Raw genomic sequence first — 12,195 nt, 5'->3', positions numbered from 1 at the left:
GTTCTTTCCCACCTCAATGTCACTCCTCACCTTCCCTCCTGAACTTCAAATGCACAAATGGAGCTGCAAACGGTTATTATCTGGAGCATTTGAGGTTTTGCCCCCCCCCCCTCAGTTTTCATCACTTTGGCTCCAATAAAAATTTATAAAATATCTCTACATGTTAGGACATTTCTTATACCAAAGTATTGCCTTTTCCTCATTTACAACATACATTCATACACCTGTTTTCTCTGTGTGGAGGGGGAAGTTCACACAATTATTAAAAACCTGCCACCTGGACAGGGTGAATTAGTTCTAAAGAGTTCGCACCCTTTGGTGTGGGCACCGATGCGCCAACCACTGAGATCCACCAGCCAGGGTGCATGTGTAAACGATGGAATTCTCCCAATTTGAGGGGCTGGGAAACAGGGCTTTTGCACACGACCAGCAGGAAGTTGAGTGAAATCTGTGGTTTGGGGAGGCAGCTGTGTGCTTGTGGCAGGGACAGCAGTTTAGAGACAGAAGCTGCGGCCATAGTCTCCAGCCCAGCCTCTCCTGCCTCCTCACCTGTAGAGGTTCGAGTTATCATAGGGGCAGGAATAGAATGTGGGGAACCGGCTAGAATTGTACGACATGGTCATCCTGCTCTGGTCCCAGTGATTGTTTATTCTGATTGGAGAAGGCACCTTCTAGCCTGGCTGGCAGCCGCACTGGGACCTGGGAGCTCACCTGGAAGTGCAGCCCCTCCTCCCCATTTGGAGCTGCCGGTCATCCCGGAGATGAACAACTTTCCTGCAGGAACCAGCCCACCAGCCCTTGAAGGTCCCAGCCCTCTGCTCTCTGTCACCTGCCCCTTTGGCAGAGCCTTTGGCTACTTCCCTCGTAATCTTCTATCCTTTCACTCAGTATAAGCAGCTGGCTTATGGGGGCTGCAGAGCAAATTTTACTGGGTGACCTGCTGCTCCCCCATATTGCGGGAATTATTGGAATGAATGCCTGTATATGATTCACCCCTGTCTCTGCTCATTAGGCTCAAGTAGTGACAGGTAGCACAGACCATGCACTGTCCGATTACAAATTTGTGTGTGTAAGTTGTGATTGGGGACAACAACAAAAAGAACCTTTCCGTTTCAAAATAAAAGCATCATCCAATGCAAATTCTTATTCCCAAACCCCAGAAAGGCAACATGGCCCACGGTGGGTGAAGGAGAGCGAGAGGAAGGCCCATCCACGCGCCTCTGGGGGAGCACCCCTGGGTCCTCATCAAAACTCCGAGGAAGAAGGACTCTCAATCCTGGAAGCTGCCCCCAAAGGACTGGGATCAGGATGACAGGTCTCCGGAAAAGTGGGAGGAAGTTGGGTCAGAACTGGACCGTTTGTGGCCAGGTTCCTTGAGTCCTTTCCCATCTGGGGTCTCCCCTAGGATGACAAGGTCAGGCATGCATCCCAGGGTCCCAGCTGCACCTTATATGCAGACTCCATGCAAATCGGGCTCTACTCCTGCTCATAAAAGGAGGCCCTTGCCCGGCATGTTGGGGAGACACCCAGAACCCAAGCGCCTGAGACAAGACACCAGCGGCTCCACCATGGACTTGGTGCCAAGCTGCGTTTTCCTCCTGATCATTTCTCAAGGTCATTCTCAGGAGTGGGGAACGCTGAGACCTGTGCCTGTGCCTGTTGGTGCTTCCATGTGATTCTCAGTCCACCTTGTGTTTCTGTGTTTGCAGGTGTCCAGTGTGAGGTGCAGCTGGTGGAGTCTGGGGGAGGCCTGGTGCAGCCTGGGGGGTCTCTGAGACTCTCCTGTGCAGCCTCTGGATTCACCTTCCGTAGCTACGGAATGAACTGGGTCCGCCAGGCTCCAGGGAAGGGGCTGGAGTGGGTCTCACCCATTAGTACTGGTGGTGGTAGCACTTACTACGCCGACTCTGTGAAGGGCCGCTTCACCATCTCCAGGGACAATGGCAAGAACATGCTGTACCTGCAAATGAGCAGCCTGAGAGCTGAGGACACGGCCATGTATTACTGTGCAAGAGACACAGTGAGGGGAAGTCAGTGTGAGCCCAGACACTAACCACCCTGAGGGAGACAGTGGGTCTGGTGCTCCGGACCTGCAGGGCACGCTCAGGACCCACAGCACAGAGAGCAGTCCCAGGTGCTGGGGCAAAAGGAGGTGGGAGGGAAGGGCCTTCCTGTTGGGCTCAGGGATTTCCTCTCAAACTCTCAGCTGCCTCCAGGGACAGCTCCTGCTCTTTCTCTGAGGCTCTCATTTCCTGCTTTTTCACTTCAGAACCCAGAGGAGGGGGTCACACTGCTGCTGGCAGAGGACATGTGGGCAGTGATGGGGACTCTCCTCACCACGTGTCTGCATTTCCTGCTTTTCTTTCTCCACAGAGACCATCCTCAGTGCTTCATCGGCCTGTGGTTGGAAAGTTTCCCACCAAGAGAGACCCCAGCACAGCCCAGGCCCCTGGGTGCTGAGCTCGGGGTCTGACCCACATGCCCACCTGTCCCCATAGGGCCCTTCCTTCTGACAGGCCCACAGTAAATAAAACAGGTGGGTGTCCTGCGGACAGTGGAAGCTGGATGGACCCATCTGAATGGTGCAAAGGGCCCTTGAGGACTGCTCCCTGGTCACCTCCCCTGTACAGGTGCCAGGACTTGCTGTTTCTGGTGCCACAGGAAATGACCTCAGCTCTCTCCCCATAGGTGTCACACCAGCACTGATGTGAGATGACAGCAGTGTGTGTATCCCGTGTCGTGCAGTTTCATAGGGACGTTTAACAAGATTCATTGGAAATCATCTCATTTCAACAAGCAGCTGCCTTGGGAAATCTCTTGGTGAAGGAGACAGCTTTACAGTTTTGCAATCTTTTTTACTTAAAATCATGGGCTAAAGTTTGACATTTCATAATGATGGTGTTGGATCCTCTGTAGATCAGTCCTTTGAGGACTCAGACGGGATAATAACCCAGGTAGAGGCTGCTTGTGGGGCATGTGTGAAGAAGCAACCAGCACAGCTAGGGTTCAGGATCTGGAGAAGGGGCTGACACACAAATGAAAGCACTAGACAAGAAATATGAATTTAGAAAATTATGGGGGAGCCAGTTGGAAACTTCCCTTTAGCAGAGAAGCTCCCTGAAGCCCTGGACCTGTTAGCTTTTATTCATCTTAGATACACATCTTTGCCCTCAGTTAGGCATGGCAAGCCAGTAGCAGACACACTATCTTTAAGGTCAGTAAACATTAGTAAAGATTTACTTTGAGTCTCTTAGGTCCGGAAATTGCTTTGAGCCACCACTATCTCGGCAGTACAATCGGTGCATAGCTTTAGCCCTTGCTAAAGCTCTAGGTTCATCAGTCTTCCGAGTTCCTTGTTGCACTTTCATGATAGTGCTTGACAATGGAAAGCTTCCAGCAGGCATGTTAATCTATCACAGAATTTTGCCAGCCTCCATGTCATAGTTGCTGGAATGACTAAAACTTCACCACACTCACGTCTGCAGGATGGAGTAGACCTCCCACACTTCCCGCCTTGCTCCTTTGGTGTGTTTCCAGGAGCCATGAGAACCCACTGTGTCAGCAAAGTTTCCCCAAGTCATGTACTTCTCCCTGACCTCTGTGTGTCTCCCCTGTACCCCCTCCTGATTGACGGTTCTGGTGACTACAGAACCTTTCACCATCAGGAATGGGATTTGGTGAAACACGAGCTGGTTCTTTGAAAAGATAAAAAAGATTGATAAACCATTAGGCAGACTCATCAGGAAACAAAGAGAGGGGACCAAAACAAATAAACTGAGAAAGGATTGTGGAGACTTAACAACCAACACCCCAGAAAAATAAAGGATTGCAATAAAGTGCTATGAACAACTATATGCCAACAAGTTGGACAATGTTAATGAAATGGACAAAAACCTATAAAAACTTCAACAGGAAGAATCATAAGACCTGAAAAGGCCAATAACAACTGAGGAAATAGAAGCAGAAATCCAAAAACGCCTAGAAAAAAAGTCCTGGCCTGAATGCCTTCACAGGGGAGTTTTACCAAATATGCAAAGAAGAACTAACACCTATACTCCCCAAACTATTCACAAAAAAAACCCCAGAGGAAGGAACACTTCCAAACTCTTTTTATGAGCCCAGCATTATCCTAATACCAAAACCAGGTGACACTCCTAAGAAAGATAATTACAGGCCAATATTCCTGATGAACACAGATGCTAAAATCCTCAAAAAATAATAGCAAATTGGATACTGCAATGAATCCCATGACCAAATAGGATTCATCCAGGGATGCAAGGCTGGTACAGTATTCACAAATCAATACAGATGATACATCACATAAACAAACTGAAAGACAAAAACAATATGACCATATCCATAGATTCAGAAAAAACATTCGACAAAACCCAACACCCACTTTTGATAAATACTCTCGGCAAAGTTGGAGAAGAAGACTCATATCTCAACACAATAAAGGACACATATGACAGACCCACAGCCAGAATCATCTCAATGAGCAAAAACAAAAACCATTTCCCCTAAGAAACGGAACAACACAGAAATGCACGCTTTCACCTCTCTTATTCAACATAGTACTGGAAGTCTTAGCCACAGCAATGAGACAAGAAGAAGTAATAAAAGGCATCCAAATTGGAAAGGAGGAAGTAAAACTCTTATTATTCATAAAACACATGATATTGTGCAAAGAAAACTGACAGACTCCACAAAAAAACACACACACCTATATTTAACAAATGAATTCAGCCATGTAGAAGGATACAAAATTAACACCCAGAAATCAATGGAACTTTTATGCACCAATAATGAATTCTCAGAAAGGGATACAAATCATAGCCGGTGTGGCTCAGTGAATAGAGCGTCAGCCTGTGGACTGAGTGGTCCCAGGATTGATTCTGGCCAAGGGCACATGCCCGGGTTGCAGCATGATCTCAACACGGGGGTGTACAGGAAACAGCCAACCAATGATTCTCTCTCATCATTGATGTTTCCATCTCTCGCTCTCCCTACCTCTCTGAAATCAATAAAGAAATACATTTTTTAAAAAGAAAGAAAGAAAGGGACACCAAAACAACAATCCCATTTACCATTGCATCAAAAAATTATGATACTTACGAATAAACTTAACCAAGCAGGTAAAAGACTTGTACTCAGAAAAATACTGGATATTGAATGAAGAGATAGAGGAAGATATATGCAAGTGGAAAATAATACCAGGATCATGGGTTGGTAGAATTAACCTCATTAAAATGTCCATATTACCCAAAGCACTCTACAGATTCAATGTAATCCTATTAAAATAGCAACAGCATATTTCACAGATCTACAAAATACTCCAAAAATTTATATGGAACCAAAAAAGACCCCAATTAGCCATAGCAATCTTGAGAACAAAGAACAAAGGTGGAGGGATCACAATCAGATATCTAATTATATTTCAAAGCCAAAGAAATTATACTTCAAAGCCATATCTAATTATACTTCAAGGCCTGGTACTACCACAAAAACAGGTATATACATCAATGGAATATAACAGAGAACCTACAAACCTACCCAAGCCATTACGCTAAATTAATATTTGACAAAGGAAGCAAGAGCATACAGTGGAGTCAAAACAGTCCCTTCAATAAATATTGCAGGAAAATTGAACAGAAAAAAAGTGCAAATAAAACCAACACACCGAAACAATACATGAACATATACCATACAGAAGTAAACTCAAAATGGTTAATAGACCTAAATGTGAGTATGAAAACCATAAAAATCTTAGAAGAATCAATAGGCAGCAAAATCTCAGACATCTCTCATAGCAATGTGTTTACAGATACATCTCCAAGGACAAAGGAAACTAAGGAGAAAATAAACAAATGGGAATACATCAAAATAAAAAGTGTCTGCACAGCCAAAGAAACCATCAACAAAATGAAAAGGGAGCCCACAGTAGGGGAGAACATATTTGGTAAGGATCCATGTGATAAAGGGTTAATATCCAAAATGTATAAGAAACCCATACAACTTAACCAAAGGAAGACAAACAATCCAATTAAAAAATGGTCAAAGGACCTAAATACACACTTCTCCAAAGGGAACATACAGATGGCCAAGACACATAGGAAAAATCCTCAAAGTCACTGACCATCAGAGAGATGCAAATTAAAAGGACAATGAGGTATCAGCTCACAGCTGTCAGAATGGCTACCATCAACAAATGACAAGTGCTGGGGAGGATGTGGAGAAAAGGAAAGCCTCATACTCTGCTGGTGGGAATGCAGGCTGGTGCAGCCATTATGGAAAACAGTATGGAGTTTCCTCAAAAAATTAAAGATGGAACTGCCATTTGACCCAGTGAAGCCACTTTTAGGAATATATGCTAAGAGACCCCAAACATCACTTAGAAGACTGGCAAAGAGACAAATGACCAATATCAGAAATTAATTAAGAGAATAAACACATTCCCCACTGCATTCTTATGAGACCGGCATTCCTTGTGCAGTCAGTACAGAGAAAGACTAAACTACAGACTGAAATCTCTTGTTAACATATTTACTAAAATCCTCAACAGAAGAAGAGCCAATCCTACCAGCAATATAAAAAACTCACACTCCATCATGACCAAGCAGGAATTATCCCAACAATTCAAAGATGATTCAACATTTTTAAATCATCCGATGTAATCCGACAGGTCAACTGTGTAAAGAAGAGAAGTCACATGGTCATTAAAATTGATACAGAAAAGTGTGTACAAAGCACAACTTCATTCATGATAAAACGCTTAGGGCACTTGGGATAAAGGGGCCCTTCCTGACTCTGATCATGGGACTCCTGGAGCTGATGTCACACTCGGTTGTGGGAAGTTACATGATTCCCCTCAGATGGAGACAGAGTCAAAAAGGCCCACTCTTACCACTTCTATTCAACATGGTCCTTGACGTGTTAACAAGAGCAATAAGACAGGAAAAATGCATAGAGACATTCAAATGTGAGCCCACACACAAGGCGTCCCTACCTGCAGGTGACATGTTCATCTATGAAGAAAAATCAGAAGAATCTGCTTCACAATCCCCGGTGAATGTACAGAAATGGGTCTATTTGGAGACTTATCATAACTGCAGTGGTGTTGCCCGCGCGGGGCTGACAAAGCAGCAGATAAGGGGACGGAACTGAGTTCCTGTGGGAAACCGTCCCCAGAAACACAGCTGTTCACACAGGTGCAGCCTCAGGAGGGACTTGGCAGCACCACTGGTCACCAGAGTTCACCCTGAATCCCCTGGTGCCTGGAGGGGCCACGCGTGTTTCCTCCTCGAGATGATCCCAGGGAACATGAGCCCTCCTGCCTCTTTAGGACAGGAAGGAGGTTTGCACTGGGAGCCAGGAGCCTCCTGAAGCCTGGCTGCCCCCTTCCTCCCACAGAAGCGGGGAGAGGGTGCCCCCTAGTGGTCACACTTCAGAGTGGGTTCCAAGGTCCCCAGAAAACACGCTGGGGTGTAAGCTGGGGAGGCCTCAGTGAGCTTTTAAACTGACACTGAAACCTCCATGCGTGTTGCAGGGAGGGGGGGAGGGAGTCCGTGTCTCCTCCTGGCACCTGGGAAAACGGACTTTTTCCTCATTGAGGTTTGTGTTTCCCTCAGCCTCACGGGGCCTGACCAGCTGGCTCAGGCGGGTCCCCACAGCGAGGCCCAGCATCCGCCTGCAGGAGAGGGGGGCTGGGTGGTTCTTCATCTTGAAGTCTCTGGAGAGAGGTTCCAGCCCAGCTCCCCGTGCACCCCTGTGTCCTGGCACCTGGGGCTGCCCTTCTGGGGGCCTCTCCATCCTAGTTCCCCTCGTCCGGGCAGCACAGACACCCCCAGATCTGTGGGTCCACCCGGCAGGACCCTGGCTGCCTGCATTCGGTGTGGGGCCTCCACAGTGTTAACTAGACATGGGGGTGGGGCCCTACCCGTGTGGCTCAGTGGATAGAGCGTCAGCCTGAGGACTGAAGGGTCTTGGGTTTGATTCCTGTCAAGAGCATGTACTTCTTTGGAATCTCCATCCCTGCCTGCAAGAGGCAACTACTCAATGTGTCTCTATGGGCTCTCTCCCTCTCCCCCTCCCTTCCACTTTCTCTAATAATAAGTGGGAAATATCCTGGGATGAGGATGAACAAAACTAACTGAATAAAGAAATCTTATTTAAAAAAATAGAAAGAAAGAAATGGTAAGAGGTCTCCCCAGATACTGCCAGGTGTTGCTCTTTGGTTGAGCTTCGACCTATGAACCAAGAGGTCAGGGCTGGAATCTTGGTCAGGGCACTTGCCTGGGCCACTGCCTGGACTCCCAGTGGGGTGCATGCAGGGAGGCAACCGATCGATGATTCTCTCTCATCACTGATGTTTCTATCTCTCTTGCCCCTCCTTTCCTCTCTGAAATCAATAAAAATATATTTTAAAATAAGAATAAAAAATGAAAAGAAAGAGAGAAGTAAGGCATCATGGTGTTTGACCTGCCCATGTCCCACCCCTTCCCCAGAGTGACTGCACTTTCCAAGTGGTGGTGGCCACCTTCCCAGAGGAACAAGTGACCACAGCCCCAGATTCCTGTGTCCGACTGTCCTCACCTGGGGCTGTGGGAGGATGGACACAGGTGGCTGCTCTCCTCTGAGAAGGGAGGTGCTCACCTGTCCCCATGGAAGACGTGGTGCCTCAACTCTCTACCCAGGATTTTGCTTCCAAGAGACAACATATTCCTTTTTTGTCTTTTTTATGCATACCCAAGGACATTTTTCCATTGCTTTTCAGAGAGAGAGTGGAAGGGAGTGAGGGGAAGACAGAAACATTTATGTGATAGAACTACATCTATGGGTTGCCTCCTGCACGTGCCCTAAGCAGGAACCTGCAACCCAAGTACGTTCCCATAACAAGAATCAAACCTGAGACCCTTTAGTTCCCAGAGATATGCTCTATCCACTGAGCAAAACTGGCCAGGGCAAGGACTACATTTTATGTATTTATTTATCTATTATTTATCTATTTATTTATATTTAATATTTTTTATTGTTGACCATATCACATATGTCCACTTCTTGTCCCCATTGACCCGACAGTAAGACACCCCCACAACCCAACAAGGACCTTTAATTAAATGATAGAAATTCTCACACTTTTAGAGGCAGGAAAACAGGAATTTTGCACATGAAGAGCAGGGAAGTTGAGTGAAATGTGTGCTTTCAGGAGGCTGCTGTGTGCTTGTGAGAGTGGCAGGAGGTTTGAGATGGAGGCTGTGACCACAGAGTCCAGCCCAGCCTCTCCTGCCTCCTCACATGTAGAGGTTCGAGTTTTGTGGAGGATCTGATTGAGAAAAATAACAGGAGAATCTTTCAGTCAAAAAATAAAAGCATCATCCAATGCAAATTCTTATTCCCAAACCCCAGAAAGGCGACATGGCCCACAGGGGGTGAAGGAGAGAGAGAGGAAGCCCCATCCATGCACCTTCGAGTCAGCACACCTGGGTCCTCATCAAAACCCCCAGGAAGGAGGACTCTCAATCCTGGAAGCTGCCCCTAAAGGAATGGGGTCAGGATGACGGGTCTCAGGAAAGGAGGGAGGGAGGGGGTCAGGACAGGACCCCCTGTGGCCAGCATCCTTGAGTCCTTTCCCATCGGGGGTCGCCCCTAGGATGACAAGCTCAGGCACGCAGCCCAGGGTCCCAGCTGCACCTTATATGCAGACTCCATGCAAATGGGGCTCTCCTCCTGCTCATAAAAGGGGGCCTTGCCCAGCATGTTGGGGAGACACCCAGAACCCAAGCGCCTGAGACAGGACCCCAGCGGCTCCACCATGGACTTGGTGCCAAGCTGCGTTTTCCTCCTGATCATTTCTCAAGGTCGTTCTCAGGAATGGGGAGCACTGAGACCTGTGCCTGTGCCTGTTGGTGCTTCCATGTGATTCTCAGTCCACCTTGTGTCTCTGTGTTTGCAGGTGTCCAGTGTGAGGTGCAGCTGGTGGAGTCTGGGGGAGGCCTGGTGCAGCCTGGGGGGTCTCTGAGACTCTCCTGTGCAGCCTCTGGATTCACCTTCAGTAGCTACAACATGAACTGGGTCCGCCAGGCTCCAGGGAAGGGGCTGGAGTGGGTCGCATACATTAGTACTGGTGGTAGCACATACTACGCCAATGCTGTGAAGGGCCGCTTCACCATCTCCAGAGACAACGCCAAGAACACGCTGTATCTGCAAATGAGCAGCCTGAGAGCCGAGGACACGGCCGTGTATTACTGTGCAAGACACACAGTGAGGGGAAGTCAGTGTGAGCCCAGACACAAACCTCCCTGAGGAGACAGCAGGGCTGGGCTGCAGGGAGCATCCAGGACACCGGGGGGCGCTCAGGACCAGCAAACCCAGGCTCCCAGCTCAGAGGCTGTCCCTGGAGGGTTGTGCTGGCTTCCTATTGGGGTCAATGCTTTCTTCCCTCCTAGTGTCCCTGCGGCAGTTCCTCTTACTTCTTTGTGTCTTTATTTAGATTCTCAGCAGGAAAAAAAGCAGGAAGTGGCTGTGTTTCAGATCGGGTGGACTTCTCAACTGGGTCCTTCCTGTCACCATGTCCCTGATGATCGCTCTCTGGGTTGACAAGGAAAACATTGTAAGGATTACTGTCCGCTCACTGAGAGGGAATCCTCCCGCCCTCCATGCAGTGCTGAGTGGAGCACAGGGAGTCCAGACCCAAACCTCACCAGGGATTATCAGCCCTTCACTCTGCCCCAGGAGGACCCCTTTCGGGGCAGTTAGCCGATTGCCTCTCACTGACATGGCTGCACATGGTGGTTTAAGGTCTGACCCCTGTGGGCACTGCCCCTTCTTGAGTCTGGCAGGTGGACTCAGCTCCTAGGGTGTCCCGGGACACAGGCCAGAAGGACACCCAGTGACGGGCCCTGTCACAACCCTGCTGGGCCCTGTTCCCCGTGGGTTTCAGAACCTGGTCCCTGGGGACATGTCCCAACACCAGTCCCGCTTCCCCTGGGGAACCACCTGCATCCTGAGAACCTGCTGAAGGGAGACATGGTCCCTCCCACCTCTGCTGTGCCTCCAGCTCCACAGATACCATCCCACCCTCACCCTCTGTCCTCTGCCGCCCACACTCTCACCCCATGGGGCCTACACAGGACGTCCTGAGGGGATGTGTCTGCTCTCTCCTTCCTACCCTGGTAAGTTTTGCCTTAAATGCAGCCCCACGTCATCCCCTCATGCCCATCCACTGTGCCAGGCCCTCCGTGAGACACCAGGGCCAAGACCACTCAGCTGTCCTGCTGAGCCCACGTGCAGTGCACATGTGGGATGTCAGGTCCTGGGGGCCCCACCTGTGTCAGGTGGAGACACAGCTAAGCGCTGAGCTCAGAGCACCTCCAACAGCTCACACCTGTGCTGAGGGAACCTCCAAGGAGGCTGTGAGCTGCAGAGCATCATGGTGGACAAGCCCGTGGCCACTGAGATCAGAGGGCAGTCAGTGAAGGGCTGGGGTCTGGTCACCTATAATGTGTCCAATGTCCTGCTGACCAGAGCTCAAGTGCACAGGGAGCTCTGTGAATCCCAAAAGTGCAGAAACAGCCCAATCAGTGTTGCTCAGGGGTTGAGCATCAACCTATGAACCAGGAGGTCATGGTTCAATTTCCGGTCAGGGCACAGGCCCAGGTTGTCGACAACATCCCCAGTGTGGGGCCTGGAGGCAGCCAGGAGGTAGCCAATCAATCATTCTCTCTTATCACTGATGTTTCCATCTCTCAACCTCTCCTTTCTCTCTGATATCTATGAAGAAATACTTAAACAAATCCTATATAATAAAGGGTGAATATGCAAATGTCCATCACACTATCACACCATCACACGATGATGGCTCAGACACTCAACACTGGGGAGAGAGGAGTGGGGACCAGCCAGGCACGAATGAGCTCATGAGAGAGAAATGAGGACCAGCCAGTCTGTGGCCCGGGAGAGGGACAAGGTGTCCACCCCATGGTCCCGGGCACCTGTGCCTACAACCAGTCATGGCGAAGCTGGCCAGGGTCCTGGTGCCTGGGGCAGGCCAAGGGAGGGAAACCCAGGTCCCAAGTGCCTGTGACTACCCAGAGGAGGGAATATAGGGTCCCTGGTGAGGGGCGAGGCAGAGGTGGTTAGTGGTGATCAGGCCAGTAGGGGAGCAGTTAGGGGCGATCAGGCAGGCAGGCAGAGGGG

The 12,195-nt window shown here is 49.1% G+C and overlaps 1 gene segment (V, D, J or C); it reads left to right on the top strand.

Annotated features, from left to right (window-relative positions):
• Window positions 1–1,169: 1,169 nt before the first annotated feature.
• LOC111823933 overlaps window positions 1,170–12,195 on the top strand; it is a 52,023-nt gene continuing 40,997 nt past the window's right edge. The window contains 2 exon segments of the V gene segment in view: window positions 1,170–1,179; window positions 1,791–1,956. Of these exon segments, the coding sequence occupies window positions 1,170–1,179; window positions 1,791–1,956 (176 nt within the window).

Source organism: Myotis lucifugus, unplaced genomic scaffold (assembly GCF_000147115.1).
Source record: "Myotis lucifugus unplaced genomic scaffold, Myoluc2.0 scaffold_752, whole genome shotgun sequence".
Lineage (NCBI taxonomy): Eukaryota > Metazoa > Chordata > Mammalia > Chiroptera > Vespertilionidae > Myotis > Myotis lucifugus.
The sequence above is the reverse complement of the archived record's forward strand: the minus strand, read 5'-3'. Positions and strand labels throughout refer to the sequence as shown.